Here is a 27,433-nt window from a genome sequence, read left to right on the forward strand (position 1 = left end):
TTAGAGATCGCCATCTTCAATAGAGGATTGTAAAGTATCTTAGTATGTTAGTGGCATAGATAAAAGCTTTTAGTTTTTTTTATTTTTAAGTTTTTTTTACTTTTTCAAAAATGAAACTCCGTGCACGTTTATTTTAACCGCGCGTAAAGGTAACACGCACTATTTTTTTTTTCATAACGAAAATTTAACAATTCATACAGTCAGTTATTTTTGGTCCTTATGTTGGGAAAAGTGTTATGAATTTATAATTAATTATTTATTGTATCGTGAACAAAAAGGAAATTCTATGGAAGATTAAAAAAATATAAGAAAAATAAGATAAGGGCAATGAGTTAACGCAAGGAGAAAGAGAAATATTTTCCACAATGTTATAAGAGAACTTTATTATCGTAATTACTGTTTAAGTGTTTATCTATAGCATGAACTGACAAGTAACAAAAAGAAACAGTATTATACTAGAAATACACTAGAGAACCATGTTCACAGTCGGCCGTGCCCAAGTACACAACAACTATATCGTTTATAATAAGTAATGAACTAATTAATAAGAAAAGATAATTCGAAAACAGCGACATCAAAATTTGCCTCTCACAAGTTTTAAAATTTCGAATAATTCTAATACCTAAAAAGCGTAACGCTTGGGATGATTATAGAGTGATTCGAAACGAGATTCGTATGAAATAAACACTAATTATATCTTGTAAAAAATTGTACATACGCTGATATGAATGTTGAACGTGGCATAAATTTAGAAATCACTGTTCCTTACATAAATTAATTGCAAATACGTATCTTAAAATAGTAATTAAGGGGACCTCTTTTCATTTTTAAAACAGCTAGTTGACAAATAGTTGCACACGAAAAAATTCAGTACAAATTAAGTCATGAAAGATGAAAAGGGATCTTGTATATTGTATAATGAGGATATTATTATACACTTATTGATAATTTATTTTATAAAGCAACATAGTGTTACGCATTGTATTCTGAAATATGCTGCTATGCTTAAAAAAGACGGTTTTTTTGACATTTTGCTAAAATACGCTTAAGACTTTTTCTGCTCCTGCAAAAGGATCTCTGTCTACGTATCTTACACGTTTTTTCTTTCCGTTTTTAAGATCGTAACGATCACGAAAACTAGTCCAAAAACGTGATTTTAGCAAAATTCTAAAAAGCCGTTTTTCTTCCGTTAAAAGGCAATATGGCGCGACTATCCTGCCCGCGTATTCGTGGCGTATTATAAAAACAGGATGGGTAAAAAATTATTGGATTATAAAGTTGACCATGAAATCAAGGTCCCCTTAATTAATGCATTCGAATAATATAAGATCACAATTGAAAATATTCCAAAAAATTGCTTACGCTATAGTCTCTTTGGTGCCTGAATTGATATGTCCAATAACTAAACGCGAAATGAATTCTAACTCGGTCTAGCTATTACGTTTTGCGTAACTAAACGAGGTATTTGTTTTGTATCTATAGTACAACTAAATCCCGCGAAGTGCAGTGCACGCCGCCTATGCTATGATACATATATACTCTATTATTATCGTTTAATACTTAGTTAGTTACAAGTAATACTCGCTCCGCGTTCGACTGCTATGGAAGACTCGACGCTTACTAGAAGCACTTTTCAATACATTATTCCAGTCGTTCGCCACTCACCAGGTGAAACTATAACGCCATACATCGACTCCTTACTGTTATATTTATACAAAATGTACACAATATCTCAAAAGCGTCCCCACATAATATATTTACGCCGGTCGTGAGTATGCGCTCGGTGCGATAAACGTGTAAATGTCTTCAGTATATTGATAATGGTGAATTGATCACAGTAAATCATATTTTAGTATTACCCAATACCTATATTATTCTTTATTGGCATCATTGGCAAAAAAATTACTCAGCTCATTTATAAACTCTTAATTTATATTTAACGTAGGCAGCGCTCAATAATAATTAAAGAGTTTTGAGATAACGCTTTTTAATGATGATTTTTGATGGTGATAATTTTCCGACGAAGCTTGATAGAAATGAAGTGTAAAGCACTTCTTCGAAATACAAATAATTCTGAATAAAACAGAGCACCCAGAAAACATTACTGTGATTAATTACCCTTCGATCGGACCTTGAGCATGCTATTGTCCTCTGTTTTGGTACTAAGGTATTTCGACTATCGGTCCCATGTAACAAAATCCATAAATTATAGACTTGGCTGTGGTTTGGCACAAATTGCGAGACATCTTTACATTTATATATCTCTGTACTATTTCATATAATTGTTTCAATTTCATGACTGTTGAATGGACAACAGCAAGCTCTTTTTAAGATTAAATACACGATATTAAAGTATTTTACGATGAATCTGACTTTAAATTCTATATAACATTTACGATAGGTACAAACAGATTATTTAAACTTTAGGTAAGTATATAGTCCTTACAGAGATATTTAATAGTATGTATATAATGAGCTATAGTGTAGGTACATAGATTGTAAATGCGAACTCGATCGCATCTTACACCAGTAATGTAAGGTGCCATAATGTGAGCTAATTTGGCGATAGATGACTATGAGGCGGGTGTTTAAATTGAACCCTTATTACAAACCATGGTGGCAGTCTAACTACTAGAAAATATTCGCATTGTATATTTTGTTATAATTTCAATACCTTCTATCTAAATAACAAATGGATCACCCAGATTCCTGGAAACAGTAATATGCCCGGACGGGAGATGTTCCATTGATACGTTTCAGTCACTGACTTACCATACCAGCAAGACCCCCAATCACGTTCAACAAAGTGTATAAAGCAACCAAGTGCTCAAGTGATTACAGGATTTTTTTCTGCCGTGAATTTATTGTTATCTGTCGCAATGCCGCATCGTTCTGATGTTTTTTTGAATTTTCTTAGCGATTTTTGTATAGTGTCTTGCTTGTATAGAAGTCAATGGTTTGGGTGTATAGTAAAAGTGGTAGCCGCTACCGCCTCTTATTAATTAAAAAAAAACAAGTCAATGGTTTGAGTGTATAGTATCACTGGCTCCCGCTTCCAAAACAATAAAAAAACCCTTCGCCCGAACCTACCTTTATGTCAGCTAGGACTAAATTAGCTCCTTTATTGCATTGAGATCGATACGATTTGGTTGAATGTAGGACAGAAGAAGTCGAATTCGAACTACATAATGTATGAACATTTGCAACACACATTACACGTTAGAAGTAGGCCCTCATATTAAATATTTACATCAAAACGAGAATTGTTTACAACATCTCAAATACTTACAACATTATTCGAAGATTAGGCGAGAAAATTTGCTAACGATTAGATGAACGGGAGTCGCCAGAGAGGACACCGAGAGATACTTACCTCTTCACATAGATAATAAATATTCTAAGATAAGTTTGTTAATATGAGATTCATATGGCGTCATTTCTAGTTCAACCCTGTATTGCATAATTTAAAATATCTAATTTACAACTAATCATAGTGTATGCTTTCATCAAATAGGAGGAAATGTGGATTTCTGGCAAACTAAACAACATACCTAGTTGATATGATGCGTTTTTGGAATGCGTGAATTTAAAATGTAAGAATCTTAATTCTACATTGTTTAAAACTTAAATGCACTATCGTTTTATGGAACGAACTTAGGTATAGGTTAAAAATACATCAAATATATCTTATGTAAAAATAATAAATTTCAAGGCGGTCGATAGGAATGTAGTCATTTTCACATATTATTCTCCGATCAAAACAGCTTTTATTATCTCAGTATCAACTCTACGATGCTTACTCGTCGACTCGTTAATATTATTCTAATAATGATAATTATACACAGGCACACGTAAATATAGCAACATAAGGTCTACAAACCAAACCTCTCTTATTTACATTAAATAAATTAGTCTATGCAACTAGTCAATAAGTTTGCAATTAATATGCTGAACAAATAGATGTCGAGAAATAAATGTGTTAGGATCAACATAGGTAAATTTTTCTAAAACAGTTTTAAACGATATTATTATATTACAAATATTATCTTTAGATTATCTATTAACATTAGCTATAATTTATAAGATCTCCGAGTTTGTGATAATCCTCAATTAAATTTAACAAGATATTAGTTACCTACCTATTTACCGATTGCGACCTCGTCACAGTTACATTATGAGACTCAACTTAACAGAGAGGAAAAAATATTTTAAACATTATCTTAGCCTAGTTCGAATCGATAATCCTGTCTCAAAACAAGATCAAAAGTTCACTTGGTCGGACCAATACTTCAGTCGGTAAAATTGATCAAAACTTTAAATATCTCGCATACACCACAAAAATAAGCCAAGAAAGGCCTATTCTTCTGAGGCATTCCTCGATCCGCTTTGACACACTACTTCTACACTTGATACAAACACAATTACAACAAATTACTCAGATATAAAACCTTACACATTATAAAACGTATTTTTGTTTATCAACGTCCAGACGCCACTGCTACAAAACGAAGATTTTTATCATTTTCCACATTCATTCAAGTGTACTGTACTCTGAGTGCGAGTCCTCTAGTAAACGAAATTACTATGAATCAATACCTTAGTAAATTACGTTACAGGCCCATATTTGAAAATCGTACCATGGCAGGCGTCCCTCTAAGTCTAGGATTTACTGACAATCGTTTTCACACTCAGGGTACAACTGCTGTGTCATAGCGGTATACGCTTGCGGTAATAACAGTAGGTATAATAATATTATACTATAGTAAGAATACCCCAGCTCGGCCAGGCAATACGAATACGAGCCTTTCAGCACAACTTGCATAAAAAAGTTCACACGAATAGTCTTTTCACACAAAAACATCGCTCGAACACTGCGGTACGGTGACCCGCGAAGCTTTCCGTTTAAAATGTATATAACGGCATTTGGAATTAAACATTATTTTCTGTGATATGGAACTCGATATGGTAGAAAGCTTCATACGGCTGGGAAACCTGCGAGCAGGTATTGGTTTAGAATATGTAGGGGGTTTTGGACAGTCACGTTGTTAGAGATAACAGGAGCCGCAGAGCGAGAGTAGCGAGCACTGCGAACAGAGGCCGAGCACGGGCGCCGCGGCCGCACGATTGAATCTCGATTTCCTGAAAGTAAAAATTTAAGATAATATTTTGGCGATTTTTCGGTTATATTGGAACTGTGTCATTTTCAAGGCAACCATCGCTGTCAATTCAATCCTAATAATTAATTAATTGTGCGTGCTCGCGCGTCAGCAATGAAGGCACGACCAGATAAATATTATGACGGGATGTAAACGTACTTCGGGATGGTATGAGACGCAGGAGGGCGGGCGCCGCCGGGGCAGCGCGCGCGGCGGGCGGCGGCACGCGGTGCGCGCGCCCGCCTCGCGCGCTCGCACGTCCAGCCGCTTGGCGCCGCACGGACACAGGGTGTCCACTACTAGTAGAATTAGGTTGCTGTGAGGGATCTTCTGAACACTGAACGGCCTGTCAACAACAATCTCATATAATGATCAACGTATAAAAAGAACGAGCTTTTATCCAAGCTTGATGTATCAATCAACCATTATTTAATATCGATGAATTAACAGATTAACTGTTTGAATTTTATCAAGGTTTCAAATTCTTTTATCTTCCAGTACCTACTATTTAGTTGTTAATATCTTGTAAATCCTGTTTGATTCTCAATATTTAAACTTATCTAATTGTCTATTCCATTTAAACCAAAAATAGCTTCTTACCTCTCACACCCAGAATTGTGGCAATTCGTGAGCTTTCCCTTCAGTGGTTGGGCAGCATTGAGCCTCGTGGACTGTAGGGTGAATAATTCAGCGCTGGTATCGCAAGGCCGCACGGCGGCGGAGCGTGCGGCCTCTCGCGGGAGCTCCCGCGGAGGCCCAGGGCTTGGAACGGGGACTTCGTGCCGGTCTGCGGCGCCTAAACCGTCGATGATGATTTCGTAGGTGCCACGGTCTCGATCCAATTCATCTTCGTTATCGTCCTCGTTTTCGTAGTCCTCGTAATCTGTTGGGATGAGAGAATTTCACAATTTTTCAAAATTTGCAACGAGAAAATATATGAAAACAGTTTTTTATTTCATCTTTCCCCCCAAACGTACCAATTTCTTCTTCAGGATGTGGTCGTGGTCGTCCGTATACAGTATCCCACAAAGGAAACCACACAGCTAATAAGTTGGCTACGTATCCTCCAAGCCAAGACAAGGGCTTCATAGGCGACAACTTGTTTGAATTTCCGCTAAATGGGTTCCTTGAGTCGGGACAGCGTCCTTGATGATCGTGAACAGTGACCTTTTTATAAATTCTATCTTGAACGAGCGAATCCATGATTGTTCCATCGACCTGGCCAAAGAATCGACCTGTTTGTGACGCATCTTCCGACAGAATTATAAACCCGTTATCGTCCAAAATATAGCAGTCTAACTCGTCGCCTGCGCACGTTTTCTTACAAATACTTCCAGCTGTGCACTGTAAAAAATTTAAGTGTTAGATGAATATAGGACAAAAATTACCTATTCATAATTAACAAAAAAAAAAAAAAAACCGAAAAGGGAAATCAAAACTAACCGTTGATGTGACATTCAAGAAATGTTTAGCAAGAGAGTCCAGTTGGAAATGCAACCCTACTACTGCAGCAGGAGCTCGGTGCCCCCTCGATTCGACGAACACCGCATGAGTTGCCAGGACCAGTGGAGTCTTCCCGCTAAAGTCTTCTGCTTCACTTCCATCACGGAAGGGTACAGAAAAGACAAAGCTTTCCGGTTCAATAGAATGATGTTCCACTGCACGGCGGTACCACTCCGAATCGAAGGCACGTGCGTGTCTCTCGCTAAAGTGTCTGAAAGTATACCATTAATAAATAACTCGATCCAGTTATGCTTAAATGTACCATGCCACGTGCAATATTGCATAGATTTTGAAAACATTAAATTTATTTAAAACTGGATTGTGATTGCTCATGCTTTTAAACCTGATTCTTGTAACTGCCAGTTTGTGCTCTTTGCTTCAGAGCTTTGACACATTTAGGTTGTGTAAATGTATTCTTCATTCATTCATAAGCTGTGATAGCCTAGTGGTTAGGAGTGTTAGGACGTCCGCCTTTTAATCGGAGGTCGGGGGTTCGATCCCGGGCACGCACCTCTATCTTTTCGGAGTTATGTGCGTTTTAATTACATAATTAAATATCACTTGCTTTAACGGTGAAAGAAAACATCGCATCGTGAGGAAACCTGCATGCCCGAGAGTTCTCAATAATGTTCTCAGAGGTGTGTGAGATCTACCAATCCGCACATGGCCAGCGTGGTAGACTATGGCCAAAACCCTTCTCACGCTGAGAGGAGACCCGTGCTCTGTAGTGAGCCGACGATGGGTTGATCATGATGATGATGAAATGTATTCTAATAGAGCAAGACCCCCGTGCTGCCAAACCGTACTGATCTTCTGAGTAACAAAATGTGTGGGATAGAGTCGTGTTCTTTGCGTTCGTACCTTTAAGTTCGCATGTCTGCTAGCTTGTGCCAACGGCCAATTTAAAAATATCAGCTGCAAAAGGTAGGTATGTAAAAATATTACTCACTTTTCTTAAAGTCTGACTGCTGATAATTAAAGTCTTTAAAACTAGAAAGAAGTTTAATCATTTTATTGAAATACATACGGTTCAGAAGAATCAGCCGCCCTGGAGCTATTGAAGTTTTCAGTCCATTTAAGAAGTCCACTTCTAGTTGCGATGAACGATAGAGTCACCACGAACTTGTGGAATCGCCCTTGCCTGCAAAGATACATTGTATGAGACAACAACAATAACTTATGGAGAACACTTTAAAATTTCGGATATGTCATCAATCTTTCTTAGCGTTTTTACCATGTACCGCCAAAAACCTCTAGTTCCAAGTTCGACCTTTTTATATTTATGAACCTAGAAGCAACTGCCTGCTGCTTCGCTCTTGTGGGGATTTTGAAATATCTGGCCGTATCCCTGGGTAATTATAAAGCGAATTTCTGTGCAAAATTTCAGCTTTCTGGGTCCAAGGATTTGAACTGAGCATTCATGAAGCGGTTAGGGAGTCAGTTAGCCAGTCAAGAGTTCTTTTTATTATAAAAATAATTAGATTTGTCCTAAGTAGTCTAACTTTTCACATCCAGAGAGATAGAAGGAATTTTCGAAGATTCAATTTTTTTGAGAGCTATCATTTAAAGGCGTTTAAATATATAAACTTGCCATAATGAAAATGACATAGATACAAGAACTTAAAACAATACCAGCTGAAATTCAGGGTTTTGTACTAGATTTTTATGCTATGGTTTATTTATCCATATTAGTATCATAACGGATCGGCGGGATTTTTCGCATGGATATAGTTAAGGACAGCTGGAGAGTGACATGTGCTACTTTTATCCCGGAAAATCAAAGAGTTCCCACGGGATTTTAAAAATCTGAATTCACGTGGACGAAGTCGTGGGCTCAGCTAGTCCAGTATAAAATTTATTTTGTACTATTTCGTAAATTTCGTGCAACTTTATCATTGTGCATACAAATTAGTACGTCAATAATAGTAAAACAAACAAAGTAGTACATTATGTACAAAGTCCATACTCCAAGCAAGCTAAAACCTGTTAAAAAAATCAATTAAATTTTAAATCTAGTGTACCTGGATCCTTTGCAGCTGTAAATATGTATCATAGAAAACAATATGCATCCTAAGCTAGAAGTTCTTCCTTTATTGAAGTAACTTGTAACTCAAATATCTTAAATTTACTGCTGGTGCTTATTGCTTTCTACTGAGTTTAGTAAATGTTCAGGAACCTTTTTAATAAATTTTGTCATAGCTTTTTTGGCGCTAATTGACACACCAACAAGCGATTGTGCCAGCGAATATCCATTTGCCACACATTTAAGTTTATAACGAACATTTTAATACAAGAAAACCAACTAGGTAACCTCTATTGTTTTGAAATGGATGTTGTCTAGATTAACAGGGGAAATATGAGCATTAGCGCTATTTCAATAAGGAATTAGCACCTAACAGTACAAAATGAAAACTGGTAAATGATGGGAAAGAAACCAAGCTAGCAATTTACGCTCAAATCTGGGGTTTCACTCAAAATTATATTGTAACTGCTAAGGGCCATTAAATGCATCACACATTTCTATTCTACAAATTAGTAATGATATAATTTTTTTATCTTCTAAGTAGTTTTTTTTAAATCTAATATTTATCTACGCGAAACAGTATGGAGTTTTGTTTGTTACGTTACCTTGTTAGAAGTGCCATTAATGTTGCTATCGGGCTATCGTGTGACAAACACATAGACATTAGTGATCAAAATAAACTTAAAAGAAAGTGCGTCGAGATGTTACTTAAAATCTAAAAGTGCAAATTATCATGCAACATTTAGGTACAGTTTTGCCGATCAATGTTTTATTTTATTTTTTCAACCGAAGCCTATCAAATAGTATCAAAGATTTATATATTTTGATCTGCATATTTTATTGAATAATTGGCTTGCGCTTGACCACCATGTCTGATCATACTAACTGGTGGAAAGTAATTTGAGCGCGTTTGCCTAGACCCTAGAAGATCCACCCATCTTGCATTGAAAGTATGCAAGTATTGATGTGGAACTTTTTCCCCGAGAATGTTTTATATCTAACACACATGCTATAGACGGAATTGATACTTACTGATTGTGATGGCTAGCGTGTCCAGTGTGAGCGTCCAATTCTTTAATTACCATTGCATCACGGACCAGCGACTGCACTAATGTTTTGTCACCTGTAATTTAATAAAATGTAACTGTAGTCCTCTATCGTTAACATTCATCTGAATTGCAACGCAAAGAAAATGTGTTCCTAACTGCATGATAATTTTAACAAATATCATGCAGTGATGGAGATCTTATTTTTTGATCAGCTGTAGAAGTTTCTTGAGAACTTTTACGACGTTTAGTGTGCGCAAAACAAGTATCTACCTAGTCCAATATGAAGTTGCAATATGGGGATGTGCGCAAGTCATTGACTAAGGATAAAATTCACAAGCCCGCCTGAAATCTGTTTTAACTGATTGCGGTGAATCCCAAAGGCTTTTGCAAAAACGAGTTCGCTCGCAAAAAAAAATGTTTGGAATGACGTGTCCTTGTGCTAAGTACTACTAGACTCGTCTAAATGTATTGCCATCCTTTTTAGCTGGCCACACAAAATGCTTTTTCATCATCATCAATTTCTTCCTATTTAGTGTAAGCAGTCGATTAACTCACAATAGTAGGAGTCGCGGTCCTGTTTCTTGTGCGCGTTGTGCAGCGTGAGCGCGCGCGGGCGCAGCGACATCCACTTCCAGCCGGGGCGGCCGGCGCGCGTCAGGAAGTGGACCAGCTGCTCCTCCGGCGAGTTGAACGATTGATCCGACGTTGACGCGTATTCGCAGTACACCCTATAGCACATTATCTAGCAAATATTTTTATCACCAAATAACGAAATAAAAAGCGGTGACGTGGGGCACCCGGCATACGCAAAGTTTCTCATGGGGGTAAACATACGCGTTGCCCAGCCAATGAGATAGATTTCAGGGCCACGTGAGTTCGTTTCACTTTTTGCGAATCATAGGTATCCCAAACGTCCATTCTTCAACTTTGCTTCATAAAATATCAGTCTACTTCGTACGCGTGGATTAAGGTTTTTAAAAATTCCGTAGAAACTGTTTGATATTTCGGGATAAAAAGTAACCTATGTTATTCTTCGTCCTTTCCTTTCAACTATCTCTATGCCAGAAATCAAGCTTATTGGTTGCTTAGTTAGGGCGTGAAGGAAGGAAAGCCAAAAAGTGTAAAATCTGCAAAATCCATTTGGCAGGAAAAGCCGTTTAATGAAAAAAATATATACTTTATTGTACACCAAATATAAATATGTAGATAACAATTTTAAATCAATCAAGAAGAAAAATACACTAAAACACAGTAAAAAGAACTTACCAGTCTGGATGAACTTTCCAATTTTCTCCTTTAAAATATTCTGTGACTGCATGCGAGAAAGAGTAATTAATATTAAGTACCAATTAATTTATAATAAATGAATATTATATAAGAAATGAAATTTATGATTTTTATAAATGTCGGCCAGTACTATATTATTTTTTGCTCGTCCAAAATACATATAATATATTGTGAGGGTATCGTACCTATAAACGATACCATTAAAATTCTCTGAGCAAATCTACTTCTACATTAACTTTTAGTTTATTACTAGGGCATTTTCAGTTCTTATGACAGGAATTGAGTCTCGATGTAATGGAAAACTTGAGTCATGATTGCCGTGCGTGCTCAAAAATCGGCTAATGGTGGCGGAATATTAGGTTTTCCCAATTACATAATATACTACCTATTAATTTTCTACCATGTGACTGATACATTTCCACTCAAACTCGAACTCAAATAATTTATTCAGATTGAGTATTATTGTAATACACTTTCTGATTGCCACTTGCTATCCTATCAAAGCTGTTTAGCAAACAATTCTCAGGTTTTCTTATCATTTAATTAAGAAATTGATTTTTCAATAAGTTTACGTTTTATGAAAATTTGAACTTGTTGAGAGACATCTCCAATGTGTCTTCTTGTTATAAAACGTACACAATTACCAATAAATGAATTGCTAACTTTACTTTACACCTAGAGGTGGCCATTACAAGTTTATTTTTGAATGTATAAACTAAAAAAACTGAATGATTCTTCGCTGAATCGTTCACTTACCATTGATAGGGCTATGTTTGATTTCCTGTTCGGCTTGCAATTCATACATGCCGTAGCCGTCTGGTAACACAGCAGCCAGTGAATATGGCGTACCGTCGACAGGACTATAGAAATATCTCTGTCGCCGAGTTGCTACCCGTCTCATTCCCTCATATTGTACTTTAACACCCATCTCTGTCTCGCCTTCTCGCTGCTCTATCATATCGTGACGCAACTGCAAATTAAAGACGTGAATTTTGTTAAGAGCTTCCGACACGGTCGGTTTTGTTTTGCATGATCAAGCTGCTTAACGTTCGCATCGAGCAGATTAATGCGACTGTCAAGCAGCTTAATCAAGCATACTTTTCTCATAACTCGAACACTGCCCAAAAATCGCTTCAATAACGTAAGCACGTAAATGCTTGACTCGCAAACATTGTAAACGGTCAAAATGCTTGGCTCAAGCAAAAATCTACGTGTTTGATGACCGTCTGGGAAGCCCATAATATAGCAATGAATGTAGGAGGTTTTTAAGCTGCCCATATTGAAATATAGCATCACATCAATATTAGACTAGATTGTAAATAATCAAATGTATTTACTTCGAAAAGTAATGAAGTAAGGTTGACTCTTGCATTTTCGTCATAATCCACGAGGAGCTCTACGTCTGTGATATCGACACTGGAGTAAAGAGGTCGTAATGTCTCTGTATACTGAAAATAATTACACATATTACAATAATAGTACCTAATAAATATGAATAAAAATAGTTTCAGGCTACATCAATTTTTAATTCAAACATGATCATCGAAATAAGCTAAGTAGAATTTTCACAGGCAAGAAGGAAAGTTCGACGTTTCAATATTAGAATCCCAACCCAGAAATATTAAGTTTCTCTTACCTCCTCGTTTGTATGCTGAAATAGAGGAAAATGTTTGTATGAAAACTAATTTCAAGATGATTAATAATCGAATACAATTATACAACATTTCTAGACTAGACTCACCAAAGGTCTCAAATCAGGATGATATAAAACATGCCCGTTGTTATCCAGCATAAATGAATAACCATTTACTCCCAACTGAAACAAGCATGACCTATGAAAAAAATGCATATTTTCGAAGACACCTGATCTACCAAAAGTCTTCATGTAGGATGCTACTAAGCATGACAGAATAGAATGAAATAGATAGCTTTTGAAAGTCTTCAATTGAATACGACGATCAATATAGAAGTTTTGCCGCGAAATAGATGTTGTTATATAACAGGGCTACTACTATGTATAGCGGACAACTAAAATTTTAGGCGAACCTCTTTATAATTAGGACCATTGACCGTGGTTCAAAGTGATATGCTAATATATAGAGGAGACATGAACGCGCCAAGAATCCATCCCGCGCAACTCGCAACTTCAATATAAACGGCAAACGAATTATTTTAAATGCATTTTTTTCTACACTGGGGAATGGATCTGTGTACAACTATTTTGAACTATGAATCTACTCAGCTACTCTATTAATGATACGATAAATCAGACGAAAGAAACATCCGATATTACCTTGTAAGGTGGCACGAGCTTCTTTATTTGATCGACAGGAACATCCGTACCAACCACGCCAAGCAAGTTAGCTTCTCTTTGCTAAAAACAACAGGAAATGACGAGATTTAATTAAGCAGGAAAATTAAAATTAAGAATATTTAATTCTTCAATGATAGATACCGTGTGGTTTCTTCTGTCGAAAATAGGAACTGTTACTGATGTCATCAACTGGCCCATTCCATCATCATCTAGGGTACTACTCTGTAAGGTAAAAAATTGTTAACTATGTTAATAAATGAAAAATAGAGTAAGACCAAAGAAAAGATGGACGGATTGCGTGAAAGAGGATACGTGAAAAATCGGTGGATAATGCTTTGACGGATGACTTATGCTAGTGGAAGAAGAAGACATGTGCCGACCCCACATGTCGAGGGATAAGAAGAAAAAAAGCCATCTACATTTATTTATTATGTAGTTAAACCTTTTTTCTGAAATAAGGGCTATTTGATGTAGTTTAGTACTCCCGGAATTATTATAAAAAATAACTTTATTTTAAGTAGGCGGTTGTTGCTAGCAACATTTTCAGCAAAATGCAATTTTTCTAGCCTGTTTTCTTATAAGTTGTGTTCTCACCCTTCCCCCGATGTAAACAGGGCTCCAGTGGACCGGGTGCAACGTCTGGTACATGACCATAGGACGTGCTAGCACTTCGACGAAATGCAGCACTTTGTGGCCAACCTCGTCATGGTCGTTTATCGTCACGTGAAAACCTGGAGAGAAAGAGACGCATTGAGTTAAGAGCCTAAAAGAGTTTATCTGCAAAGCACGCTAAGAGTCTGCCGAGACTTTCGATGCATATTATGTGCTCCTGCGCCACTCTAATGCATCCATCTACGAAAGCGCATTGTACACCTGAGGAAGCTACTTTTATTCCGGTCAGGAAAGTGCTGCTTTACCTGCACACTGCACACCTCCAAAAGGGAATAAAAGAAACAGTGGGTGGGCTGGGCCGGGGCTATCAGTACCCTTATTATAAATGCGAAAGTGTTTGTTTTTTGGTTTGTCCTTCAATCACGTCGCAACGGTGCAACGGATTGACGTGATTTTTTGCATGGGTAGGTATAGATAAAGACCTGGAGAGCGACATAGGCTACTTTTTATCCCGGAAAATCAAAAAGTTCCCATGGGATTTTTAAAAACCTAATTCCACGCGGACGAAGTCGCGGGCATCAGCTAGTTATTAATAAAAGAATACGACTAACCTTTATTATTACATGCCATTTCCTTCATAGTTTTGCCTGCGGCCGCATCTCCCCCTACCCGGTAGGTGAATATGCGTACAGGCATATGCGGCCAGTTCCACGCGCGGAACACGGCTGTCACACCTCCCGCGCCTCCCCCGGCACCTATTACGGCTATCGCTTGATTGCATTGACAACCCAGACCCGTCCGGTTATACTGAAAATGGTGAGAAAGACACATTACCCAGATATCTAAAAGATACCTAGCTACGATTGGAAAGTTGCTTCTTCTTATTTTGCTTTATGGCTTTCAGTAGTGCCACACCGAGCACAATGCACTTCGCCAATGTCACGTAGAAAAAGTTGCTTCTCTTCACGATGCAATAGAATCTTTTGAAAAATATTAGACCACTTTTCAGATCATATCATTGGAACTGGTACTTATGACCTTTCGAATTTCAGTCGACTCTCTGTATTTCATAGAATTATGACTTATGCTATAATACATATTGTGTATCTAAATATCTATGGCATTCAAGGTATGAGGTGGGAGGACGCCCCGCACGTCACCTACGCTCGCCCGGGGCGTTCCCTCCCCGATTTCCATCTCGACCTGTCGCGTGCTATACGTGACGTGACGTGATAGAAAATACATTTCTAATCGTCGTTATTAGTAGGTACCTATTTAAGAAAATATAGTCATAAAATATTAGCTACATTTGCTATGATTTTCAATGTACAAGTGACCATCGAACACGTCGATGGAGGTGTTATTGTATATATCATAAAAGCAATTTTCATACCCGGTAGAGAATCTCAAAGGCCGAGGTGAGAGCGCCGGTTAAATTGGCCGCACCGCCGGTAGCTTCAGCGGCCCACACAGCGCTTTTCAGCTCTCGTATTGTTTCGGGCACGGCCTGGAAAGAAAAGTTATTTTAAAAGAAAAACTTAACACATTTTTTCAGTAACTTTAGATGGTTTAGACACAAGGTCACGATGAGCTGACGCAGATAAAATGTTCATAAAAAATGTTCGTCTATTTATTACTACTTATTACTTTGACTTTTTATTAGGTAGATTCTTGAAACCTTCCTTCCTTGAACTCTATTGTTTACGTAGGTAAACAATAGAGTTCAAGGAAGGAAGTTCTCTCGGATAAGGCTCCTAAGAGCTAGCGCGCACCACGGTAAATTTCCGTACATTTTTTCCTATAGAACTACAAAGAAGTGCGTTCCGTTCCGCGTATAGCGGAATTAATTTCGCACCGGATTTTGATAGATTTAAATTCAAATTTACGGATTTTAAAACGCACGCAACTTGCCGCACTCTGGCGCGCGCTAGCACTTAATATCTACAGAGAATACCCGCGCGAAACCAGGTCGGATTATATTTATTACTAGCTGATTCCTGCGACTTCGTCCGCGTGGATTTACGTTTTTCAAAATACCGCGGGAACTCTTTGATTTTTCGGGATTGTTGTCGTTGCTTGGTACCTACAATATGAATTCACTATGAACACTTCCTGAATCTTGATAACTCAGGCGGGCAGTAACCCTGCAGCATCAGGATTAAGGAGTTGAATCCAGAATTTTTTATGTGACCACCACGAAAACTTTTTTTGTTGATTTAAAAAAAAAATTGCAAATCGGTCCAGAAACCTCGAAAAATTCGATGTAGAAAAAAGAACCACCTCCTTTTTGACAGTCGGTTAAAACCGATTACCTTGAAATATTTACGGAACAATTTTTAAAATATCCCCTTTCTAACAAAAAAAGAATGAATGAAATCGGACTACGCGTTAATGAATTACAACTCAGTATACATTTTAACTTTCATCCCCTCTCCTACGGGAACCATGCTGAATTTCGGGATAAAAAGTATCCTATATTCTTCCTCATAGTATGACCTCAAATCGTACCAAGTTTCATTGGAATCCATTCAGTAGTTTCAGCGTGATGCGCGGCCGTGATACAGACAGACAGACAGACAGATAGACAGACAGACAGACAAACATTAAAAAAATTACAGTTTTGTGTTCAGTATCGATTATAGAGTGCCCTCGAAAAAAAATTTTCAAAATATCTTCAATGTACAGAATTTGACCTGTTACAGTTTTATTATAAGTATTGATTGTAGCAGTAATGAGAGCAAGGCGAGAGTCAAATAAAAGAAAAACCTATTTATTACATTGTAAAACAAAAATGGCACAAAAGTACAACTACAAACCATTACATTAATAGTTAAAACGTTTCACGTTCAATATGCATTAGTATGTACTACCTACACTGCGAAACATAGAGGCAAAGGTGAAGATGGTTAATAGAGTTGCTACAAAAGTGCAACGCGAGCCAGACACTTTATGTTGCCCGTGAAAGGGTCAAGGATTTGTGTCACGAATCCACTTAGATATAAGGCAGTTATAGGTGTCTTGCGACCGGTAGTGATATGGACTTTTAGTTTTGAAACATGTGTGACTGTAGGGATTTACCATCTAGTTACCTGTAGCTAGATTATTAGACAAAAGGGAACTGAAAAAAATTAAGCTGATGTCAGTTTTTTTTAGTTCCTTTTACTTTGAACATGTACAACTTAGTGGGAAACCCTTCCCACAAAGAGTATATAATATAGGTATAACCACTAGTTTCCCATTTTACAAAATATCGCGTCAAAAGCAAAACAGTACTTATAGAACATTATTACATAAATATATTTGTAGCCAAATAAAAAGCTGTCTATGACTTTAGGGAAGGAGGGGAGGTTTCAGGTCAATAATTTCAATCTCGCGACAAGTCAAACTAGTCATATAGAATACGTCGTATGAGAGAGTGTGAGCCAAGTTTCCAACTCGCGATAAAGTTGCGGCCTCACTTTACCTGTCAAAAGCTTACCCGATTTTCCACATATAACGTAGCCTGGAAGTTTTATGAGTGGAGTAGATGAATATATGTAACATTATGACATCTACTTTGCAACTGACTTCAAAATGGAAAAGTTCCCCATAATACACATCCTCGAGCCTAAAGCTTATTTCACACTACGGGATATAAATTATATTACAGTACGGTCAATGTTGGGAACACCAACCAACATTGACTGGACTATTATATAAATCATATCCCGTAGTGTGAAATAAGCTTAACTTAAATATCCGTGGATTTACATGTAGGTATTTCAAATTTGAAAATTAATGTATTTTTCTTTCTTTGTTATTCTTCTATCTACATATTTACATAATATGAAAATACTTGTTCGGACTTTGTACTTAGGTACGAAGTATGTACTTCCTAACTCCATTGTTCCTCCTGAATGGCATCTATCGGCCTCAACCGCTGGCGTTGGTTGGTTTGGGCTTTTGAGGTCTTGAAAGATTTTGGAAATTTCATCTCTAAGGAGCTTAAATAAAGTTGAAAGTGTGTATAAAACTTCATTATTTTTCAAAATATATCCATGAAATAGTAGTGGTACTATTTGAGTTTTCGGTTAAAAATGAAGAAATACATGTGTTTCAGGATTTTCGCAAAAGACATAACCTTACCGCTATTTAAAAATTCCACTCTAGCGAAGTCGGGGCGGGTCAGCTGGTGCAGGTTTAAAATATATTCACCTTTGGTAAAAAACGACTTTCCGACTTCGAGTAGGCGAAGGTGAGTAAACTCAAACGAAAACTTTTCACTTTAAGAAAAGTGTGCTCTTCAAATTCCATCATTAAGGTGTGGAGCGACTGAACGATTGATGAATACCAAGAGATGTTTCCCGCGACACTTCAAGGGCGTTCTTTTGTATTCATAAGACGCCCTCTATTGAAAATATCCCTTTAGTTACCGAAAGCAATAAATAATGAACATAGAATAACGGGAACTTTTCAAGAATAATGTCGTTTTCGTTCTTTGACTTTTGGGTCCATTTGCATGACAAGCGGTTAAAATTGAGTTACGGTTACGAACCACACTTTGACAATAAATAGAAGAAAAATGGGTTTCGATGATTACTTTCGGTCAAAATTACACCTAGAAAATTAATCATAGAGGTGTGAACACTTACTTGTGGTACATTTCATGTTTACCGTAACGTAACTTTAACCGCCTGTCGCCCAACTGGACCTTAATCAGATCAATATAATCCTATTAAAAGGGAGATGCTTATCGGCGACTCGGAACTTTGATGGAAATTAGTTTTGATGATAGAACTTGAAACCGTAAGTTCAGGAAACATGAGATTTCGTATAGACGTTTTCCCTACCTACCTAACTGGGACTACTAAGATAGGAAATGAATATTGGAAAATTGCACCCAAAATTATAACCGGGGTGGTAGATGAGTTAGCTAGTAGATACATAAAATTCTTATATCCAATCAATCCGTAGATGCTAATTATAATAATTTAAAGCTATGCTATCTGACTTAAAATATTTATACTGTAACGGAATGATGGATAAGATGATCGTCAACTTCTTTTTCTTCCGCTAAAAGATGTACCTACTAAATTGACGGTAAATTGATTTTGAGCCTGAAAAATTGGCTCATACATCAAAATAGCCTATAAAAGTTATGAGTGAGACACAAAAAGCTTCCATTTGTCAACGACCACAAAATTAAACTTCGCGATCGAGAAAAATATCGTCTTAAAAGTTCCAAAATTTCACCATTAACGTGCGTAGAGTAGAGGGACTGAGCAAATGATGAATTTCATGAAATGTTTTGCTGGAAAAGGGCGTACTTTTGTATTCATAAGGCGTTTCGGATCGAATATCCACTTAGTTTCCGCAGAATAAATAATACCAAATAAAACGGTCGTTCTTTCAATATAATTTTAAATAAATGTTCTTTAAAAATAAGCATTCGACTGGACTCTCCCTATATTGGACTCTAAAATAATTTTACGTATAGAAGTAGGTACAAGTTTCTAAAAAAAATCAATGAAATTGCATATTACAAAATGTATATTCGTAACACAAAATTCTAGGGGTTGTAGGGAAAACGCTCTACATGATTATTTAACCTATATCTTGAAAACGATACATAAACGAAATCTTATTCAAGGATTCATTTAGTTTAAGCCGTGGCTTACGTGGAACTGTAGAGCAGCTTCTCTCTTGTGCTTACGTGGGTTCCATCTCCGAATACATAATAGGTACCATTTCGAATGACAGGGAGCTATAAAGCCTTCATTTGAGGTAGTAAAGTTAGGGTGAGTCCATAGGTGATAATATTTCCGACGATCTGATCCGACGCGACGTTGCGTATTTTCCCGCGATCATGACTGGTTTGAACGCTTCACTGTATCATTTACCTATATACTCCTGTACCGGTCATTTACTTATTGCCATAATAATACGATTTGACTAAAATGTGTGTCCAAATGTGAGATACTATGTACATACTTATGAGTTGATATGATTATAATTGATTAAGTGTGGACCCACCTTTACGGAATCATATTATGTGTCCCATTTTTAATGGATCTCGGCATTAAAGCGCGTTTGATTGAATCTATTAAGGCGTGTACACACCGATCTGATAAGTATCGGGAACGCGGCACGCAATACTTGCATTTGGTTAATTCCGTTCGTTAAAATGGCCACCGATGGTTTATTAATTAAAAGTGAGTTCGAAGCGTTTAACTTCTTTATTCAAAAGGTCTAATACTTTTGCTATTTCGAAATAATTAAGTCGGTACCTTCATTTTATTTTTTGATACATTTCGTTCGAAGTTTACAAGGAATTAATTTTATTAATTACTAGCTGATGCCCGCGATTTCATCTGCGTGGATTTAGGTTTTTAAAAACCCCGTGGGAACTCTTTGATTTTCCGGGATAAAAATAGCCTACGTCACTCTCCAGGTCTTTAACTATACCCATGCAAAAATCGCGTCAAACCGTTGCGACGTGATTGAATGACAAACCAACAAACAAATACACTTTCACATTTATAATATAGGTAGTGACTTAGTAAAATTAATTATTCATTAGTACTTTTGCGCCGCCCATGCGGCACGCACTTACACATAGATATATTATGTATACATAAGTGCCATCAAAGTTCAAAGATGTCCTGTGTTCATAAACAGTAGGTAACTAGCTCTTACTCAGAGAACACACTTTGCGAGCAAACCACGTACTGAATTCTTTAAGTGCACTTTAAAATCACTTAGCACTAAGTAGTAAGTACACTTTTATGAGATTACTTACTACCTTTTATCTAAAGCTTTGCGCGCATGGTTTCGCATATCCACTAATAAATGGTATTAAAAGGACCATAAAGAACGTTGAGTTTTGTCTAGTAAGACCTAATACCTATTTAGTTTCTACACAATTAGGTATATTCCGGCATCAATAGTTTCTACGCAATCGCATCTATTTCGCAACTTCCACAATCCGTTATAGCGTAGGCACAAAATAATATTATACATAATATCATGGAAATGAAACGCAATAGGTACCTAGGTATAATTTGGATTTTGAAAGCAAAAGTTTTAGAGCAAGGAAATAATTTGAGGAAGCAAGGAAAGCATAATTTATCTGCAGGTACGTAGGGTTGATAAACATTTGAATATTTCGTGAATTAGTCATATTTTTTAAGTGTACAAATATCTTGATATACTTACCTAGTTCAATTTAATTTCAGTAAAATCGTCAATTCAAAATGTACTTAATTGAACGAAATTCTTAAATAAGATTACGAAAAACCGCTAATTTTATAATAGAAAAGTCTCGAGTATTTTAAAGTTTGCCTTGATCTAGATCCTTTATTTTTTTGTGTGGCAACCCTAGCTCTATTTAACTCATTTCTCGTGATGAATTCCACATGACGTATGTAAATCATCCATTGTGTTACACTCGCAGACAAGGGGATATGCAAGTAAGCCCAATTTCAGGACCACTGCGTCTGCTAGGGTGATTAAATATCAGTTTACGCGTCAATTTTATTCAGGTGTTGCAGTGGTAATAAACTCGATTGTACGATTGATTGTACATCGGCTTATCTTGCCCGCTATATCAGCAGTGTCACACACTGCCTCGTTAGTCTAGTAGTTAACATGTTTGACTGTGGTGTGGATAGCGCGGGTTCGATACCCGTATCGGGCAATAAATAGGTATTGGGTTTTTCTGTCAAGAATTTCTCAGTACGTAGGTACAGGCCTCGAGGTAGGAAGTTCATGGTATTTATTCTACCCCGTGCATCGGAGAGCAAAACCGATTCAACGACGGGATCATACGCATCCCGTCGTGTCGGATTGCTGTCCCATTGGGCTACGAGTGTGTGAGAATAGAGAGTGTTTGCCCTTGAGCACTATAATAACGCCCGCGCTGATGGCTAAACTCGGTGAAGATTGGATGCCGAAATCCGGTCAGAAGGACATTATCTTGCAAAATTACCTATCTACTTATTACCTACTTGACAAGCATATCACAATATTTTGTTCGTGCAATTTCATTCCCTAGCTAATCTGTACCTAATCAGCAAGTATTGTTACTATGTCTTCGTCGCGGATCTTATGTCTTAGTTGTGTCCAAAATGTTTTGAAATTATTGCTATATTTACTGGAAAATGAAGATTAGGGTCGGTATCCACCGAAACATTGGCAGATATGTCTTTACCAATCAGAATCTTAATAAGTGCTCAGTAATAATATTTTCAGATATTTTATTTTATTTTATTCATCCTTAAAATGTAAGCAACAGTAGACCTTATTAACTATCTTTGTAATTAAATTAGATTGCTGTTATTATTAATTAATTAATGCTTAAGACGTGCAAAAAATTATCTTGTCATCTTTCAATAGTAACCGCTCCTTTTAAATAGATACCTGGCTGTATACTGAGTTTGTTGTGGGCTTTCTCAGACCTGGGCACGTTTAGAACCCTCGTAGCTTTAGTTTTTAAGTTCGCGTAAAAATTATCACCACTATATCATCTTACAAATGCAACAACGGACTTTCAAAAAGTGTAATTTATTACCTGTTTTGAATAAACCATTTTATTTGATTTACTTAAAAGACGGCTAAAAAGAAGCTTACCTGGGCTAAAATTTTCGTATAACACGGATGGAGTTCTGACACGGAATCGCTGTATCTGTACACGTTGACGAAATCGTTCGGGCCAAGAGTGTCGAGCAATGCGGAGACCGTGGACTTGCCGAGGTGGCGGTTCGACGAGCTGAGTTCGTCTGAGTCGTCTAAAAGTATCACGAGGTCTTTGGGCGACGTGGCAGCTTCGACGAACCAGTTTGACGATCGAAAGTCGTAGAAGTCTCTTGCGTGGTGAGAGTAGCCGTCTTCAGGGGGCCAGGACATAGCTGTTGAAAATATAAAGTTTAATTTGCTTTTATCTCAATATTTTAATATTGTTAATATCAAAATTAGAAAAGAAGAAATTCTGCTTCTATAGGTTAGTATACTAAAACAGCCGTGTTCGATGTTGCTAGTGATTGCTGTAGACGCTCCTAAAAACTGCCTAGTATTTAGATTTAATATAAAATTATTATTTCAACATGCTGGGTATGGCTACGGTTGACGCGACAGTACCAAACAATAATAATGTAAATGTTGCACAACCTGTGCAACATCGACAACAGGGTGTCGCTGTCACAACTCGGCCACACCACCCTTACCAGTTACTTACCAGGATATCGCCTCATGAAGCCAGTGGACGAGGCGTAGTACTGCCACGAGAGGGTCGGATCGATTTCGTAATTGTTCACAAACAAGGGATCCAAGTGTTCCGACCATCCGATCTGATTTTGAACCTCACCGTCTGAATTTATGAAACAAAAAAGTATATTAGTGAACCTAGGTAAAGAGGAAGAAGGGTAGAAGGGTCAAAAGGAGATTGAATAGACACCTTCTGGGTAAGCGCGCTCCACCTTAGGCTGCATCATCTCCTGTTTGGTGCGATTGCAGTCAAGCGGAAGTAAAAAAAAAAGTACCTAAATACTATGTAAGTACCGATAAAAATATTAGTCCTGACTCGCTGACTAACTCACTCAAAAACTTTTGAACCTAAAAAGCTGAAATTTTATGGCGATTCCTTGTAACGTACCTAGATACACAAGGAATAAGAAAATGGAATAAAGCCGGATTTTTCGAAATTCCCACGAGAGAGCGAATAAAGAAAATTAATTATATTTTCGCCAAGCGGAGCCGCGGGCGGTAGCTAATATGTAATTATACATATAGCCGTAGGATTTAAGTAATAGGTAACTTTAAATAGGTATCTACCACTTCTACACGAGCCGGCACTGCAGCTAAATTATGTAATGGTTATGCTACATTTTTGAGCTGTGATTGCTGGCTTATAAAAATAGATTTAACTAAAGAATCTCGTTCGAATATCGTCCCCTTGGTTGTAAAGATTCAAAATGAAAACTTATTTATACTTAAAATATTATAGTTACGAGTATTTACGTAAAGAGCAAAATTTCAAATTCCCCGTCATGGATGTAAGAAATAATAATTCTTATTTCCCAGTAGGTAAAGAGTTTGATTAATACATTTAGACAGTTGCACAAACTTAGCTCACTAACAACTAAAATTCAATGTTGGTTAATTGCGTTAATCTGACTAAAAGCATTGATTTAGAACTGCATACTAACTTTAGATTGGCTATTCTATGAATAGGTATATCTTATAAGTTATATTAATTATTCTTGATGAAACAATGTCAATGTAACAGCAGGAGAGTAGAAGTAGGTAGTAGAGAGAAGCTTCTTCTAACAGATAACTATCCAATTTTCTAATTTTCTATTTACTGGTCAAGAAACTAAAACGTCACCTGACGCACTGAGCACCTGTTCAGAAATTACTCATATTATAGTAACTGCATACCCACAATCGGATATTTTACCATTTTTTGGAAAGTATCTTAATTTGATCCTAAAGTGATATTTAACTACCAAAAAAATTTACAAAAATTTTATTCGATTCGATCGATAAGTGCAACAAAAATGCATTTAAACATGCATTCCCACCGCGAAAACGCTACCCGCCATCTGTTTAGGTACATGAGCTGTCATGACGTCACACGTATTGGTAAACAACGCAGTTTTCTAGTGAAATACATTACAACTTCAATCCATGTGACGTCACAGACGGAATTCATCATGGTGTTATCAGCTTCCTATAATATTATAAACTGATCTTATATGTATATAGGTATATGTATTTTGATTTCTCTCGCTTGGTGTAAAATACCGTATTATACCTGAAACAACAAACATATGATATTTACTTAATAAGCTGGAGGGGAGTTTTATATCAATCTTTGACTTGGTAGTGTTATCTAAAACTAGGTAGGTGCAGTTAGAGAATCCACTTTGTTCATTGATTCTGCTATAGCTTAGAAAAGTTTCCCCCATTACCAACCAAAACTCAATGTAGGTTAATTGAGTTTAGCCGGCTAAAAGCTTTGATATAGTGCTCACTCGTGATAGCTTATAGTCGCAACCCCGAGTGCCTATAATCCTGCAATATGTATTTATAAAGTTGCATGATGCATCTACCTACTAGGTATATACCTATTGCTGTTTTTTTAGGATAGTATATTATCCTTTCTAAATTGTAGTTTTATTGGTAACTAGATGCTTGCGACTTTGTTCACGTGGATTTAGGTTTTTGAAAAATCCCTTGGGAACTCTTTAATTTTCCGGAATAAAAAGTAGCCCATGTCCGTTTCCGAGATGCAAACTATCTCTCTAGTCTGCACCAATTTCGTTAAATTGATTAAATGAAAGGACTGTGAAAATGTAACAGATAGGCAGACACCCTTTCGTATTTATAATATGGGTGTGGTTACAGTAGGTTAATGTATTCGATCGGTAAACCGCCCCCCGATTGTGTAAGAAAAACATATTCATCGTAATCGTAATAGTAATTGACAGCAAATTCTGCCCCTTGATTGGATGAATACTCTAATCGCATTTTTTCACAGCCAACCAAGGGGCAGAATTTGCTACCGATTACGATTACGATGTATATGTTTTACTTAGACAATCGGGGGGCTGTATTTGTGTTCTCGTTCATTCGTGTTCTAGATCATAGATGCTTCTATCTACTATTTAAACAGTCACGTATTTATAAAAGCGTTAACTGTTATCAGATCATAGGAATCTATAATGCAAGTGTTAACAATGACGTGTTAACATAATATTGAGTGAGACGAAGGATCGCATAGATGGGTTATACAACTCAATTTACCTACATCTATCAAAGTTCTGCCACAAATCCAAGTTACATATTTGGTAAACCGTTGCTTGATCGACACGTTTACTCTGTCTTACTTTAGGTACATAACATAATATCCTCTGCTACTGCATATTTGTAATAAACCATAGTACAGGCTTGGAATAGTTCAATATTTAACTGCAAAATCATTTCCAAACTCTTTCGTACTCGTGTAACGCTACGTATAATTTAAAGGCAATATTGACAAACGAAAGCTCTACATGCACAATAACCTATATGTTTTAACAGTCATGATCGATTCAAGCGACTCATTTTGTCCACTGATTGTGTCGGTTGATTTAGTAAATGTCGCTGTGAGTCGGAACTGAAAGCAAAAATAGGCAAGTCCATTTGTTAATAAATCATGTCACTCTAAAGGCTTACGTATATTACAACTGCGGCGAGGGGTGTAGGAACACCCAATTTCACCCGGGTCCTGCTCCATATTAGAGATGTGTTAGATCAGAATCTTAGTATAAAATAAAATATATTAACGATCTTCTGACTGACAGACAACGCACAGCCTAAACATACTTACAGATATACATTTCTCGAGTGACCAGGGTGTACCTACTAAGGATTTCAATATTCAATACTCCGATATTTAAGGCACGTAAATCCACGCGAACGGAGTCACGGGAATAAGCTAGTGCCTTGTAGGTAGTATGATAAACCTTCGACCAACGTACATATATTTTTAGATTGTCCGTCCAAAATGTCGTGTAGTATTTCGTTAATGTACAGGCGCATAACCCAATATTGACGCAATTTTTTTCATTTTACCTATCGCCGAAAAAAAAAGCTAAGTATCATTCTTTCCAACATGTTTCCAACGATTTATGTGATTTATCTATGGATTGTCAATGTCCCCATATCAATAATGTCACTCCGAATATTGATCCTGCACATCATAATAGTCCATTATGACTATTATGATGTACAATATCTAAGAGACCATTGAAATCTCGTATGCGATTTAATATACATACTCGTAAGTAGGGCATAAATTGTATGAATATTGTAATATTTGTGTTACAGCGTTTCCTCTCGCCTCTATGCGGGCGAGCCTTTAAGCGGTGGCATATACCCCTCCACCCCGGCCCACCCTTGCATGTCAACAATATATTACGTGTCATTATTTAAGGCGAAAGCCACTGTCACTCTGGCACCCGTTACTAAAAGCAACTGGTGTTATTAAATATTACGGATAGGCAAATTGCTTTTCCATTAAAAAGCTACAATATCTATTAATATGACCATTATGACCTATCTATTGTATAATTTATAATTACTTAGTAACTCACTCACGATTTTACAATCATCTTTTTTGTACGTATGTTTACGGAAATTACACCCTTCTAGTATTATACTAGCTGACCCGCTCCTGCTTTGCGCATGTGGAATTTCCAAAAATCTTGAAACATATTTCTTTATTTTTAACTGAAAGTCCAAATACATATTTTCATGGACATAATTTGAAAAATAACGGATTTTTACAGACTTCCATCCTCTTTTTAACTCTCTCACACGGGTGAAGTTTTCAAAAATTCTTGATTAGTGAGTTCTTACGTCATAAAAGGAATCTACTTTCCTAACCCCAGTGCGTTGATAGATCAATCAGGACTAATCTTTTTGTAGTAGGTATTAGTAGGTATGTATAGGTACTAGCTGACCCTCCCAG

The 27,433-nt window shown here is 36.9% G+C and overlaps 1 protein-coding gene across 2 annotated transcripts in view; it reads right to left on the reverse strand.

Annotated features, from left to right (window-relative positions):
- Positions 1-366: 366 nt before the first annotated feature.
- stol (voltage-dependent calcium channel subunit stolid) overlaps positions 367-27,433 on the reverse strand; it is a 74,083-nt gene continuing 47,016 nt past the window's right edge. Inside the window, exons 5-25 of one of the 2 annotated variants that reach the window (XM_034979758.2) lie at positions 23,156-23,287; positions 22,552-22,829; positions 15,338-15,451; positions 14,556-14,751; positions 13,927-14,063; positions 13,474-13,554; positions 13,312-13,392; positions 12,760-12,834; positions 12,655-12,669; positions 12,356-12,466; positions 11,775-11,988; positions 10,998-11,043; positions 10,287-10,459; positions 9,715-9,805; positions 9,288-9,320; positions 7,687-7,800; positions 6,600-6,870; positions 6,134-6,500; positions 5,757-6,039; positions 5,316-5,502; positions 367-5,139 (exon numbers count right to left, since the gene is read on the reverse strand). In XM_034979758.2, coding sequence (XP_034835649.1) covers positions 5,038-5,139; positions 5,316-5,502; positions 5,757-6,039; positions 6,134-6,500; positions 6,600-6,870; positions 7,687-7,800; positions 9,288-9,320; positions 9,715-9,805; positions 10,287-10,459; positions 10,998-11,043; positions 11,775-11,988; positions 12,356-12,466; positions 12,655-12,669; positions 12,760-12,834; positions 13,312-13,392; positions 13,474-13,554; positions 13,927-14,063; positions 14,556-14,751; positions 15,338-15,451; positions 22,552-22,829; positions 23,156-23,287 — 3,101 coding nt within the window. In that variant the 3' untranslated portion in view covers positions 367-5,037. The remainder of the gene's footprint in view (positions 5,140-5,315; positions 5,503-5,756; positions 6,040-6,133; positions 6,501-6,599; positions 6,871-7,686; positions 7,801-9,287; positions 9,321-9,714; positions 9,806-10,286; positions 10,460-10,997; positions 11,044-11,774; positions 11,989-12,355; positions 12,467-12,654; positions 12,670-12,759; positions 12,835-13,311; positions 13,393-13,473; positions 13,555-13,926; positions 14,064-14,555; positions 14,752-15,337; positions 15,452-22,551; positions 22,830-23,155; positions 23,288-27,433) is intronic. The other variant, XM_034979765.2, reaches the window with a different exon arrangement.

The sequence above is a fragment of the Maniola hyperantus genome, chromosome 2 (genome assembly GCF_902806685.2).
Source record: "Maniola hyperantus chromosome 2, iAphHyp1.2, whole genome shotgun sequence".
NCBI lineage: Eukaryota > Metazoa > Arthropoda > Insecta > Lepidoptera > Nymphalidae > Maniola > Maniola hyperantus.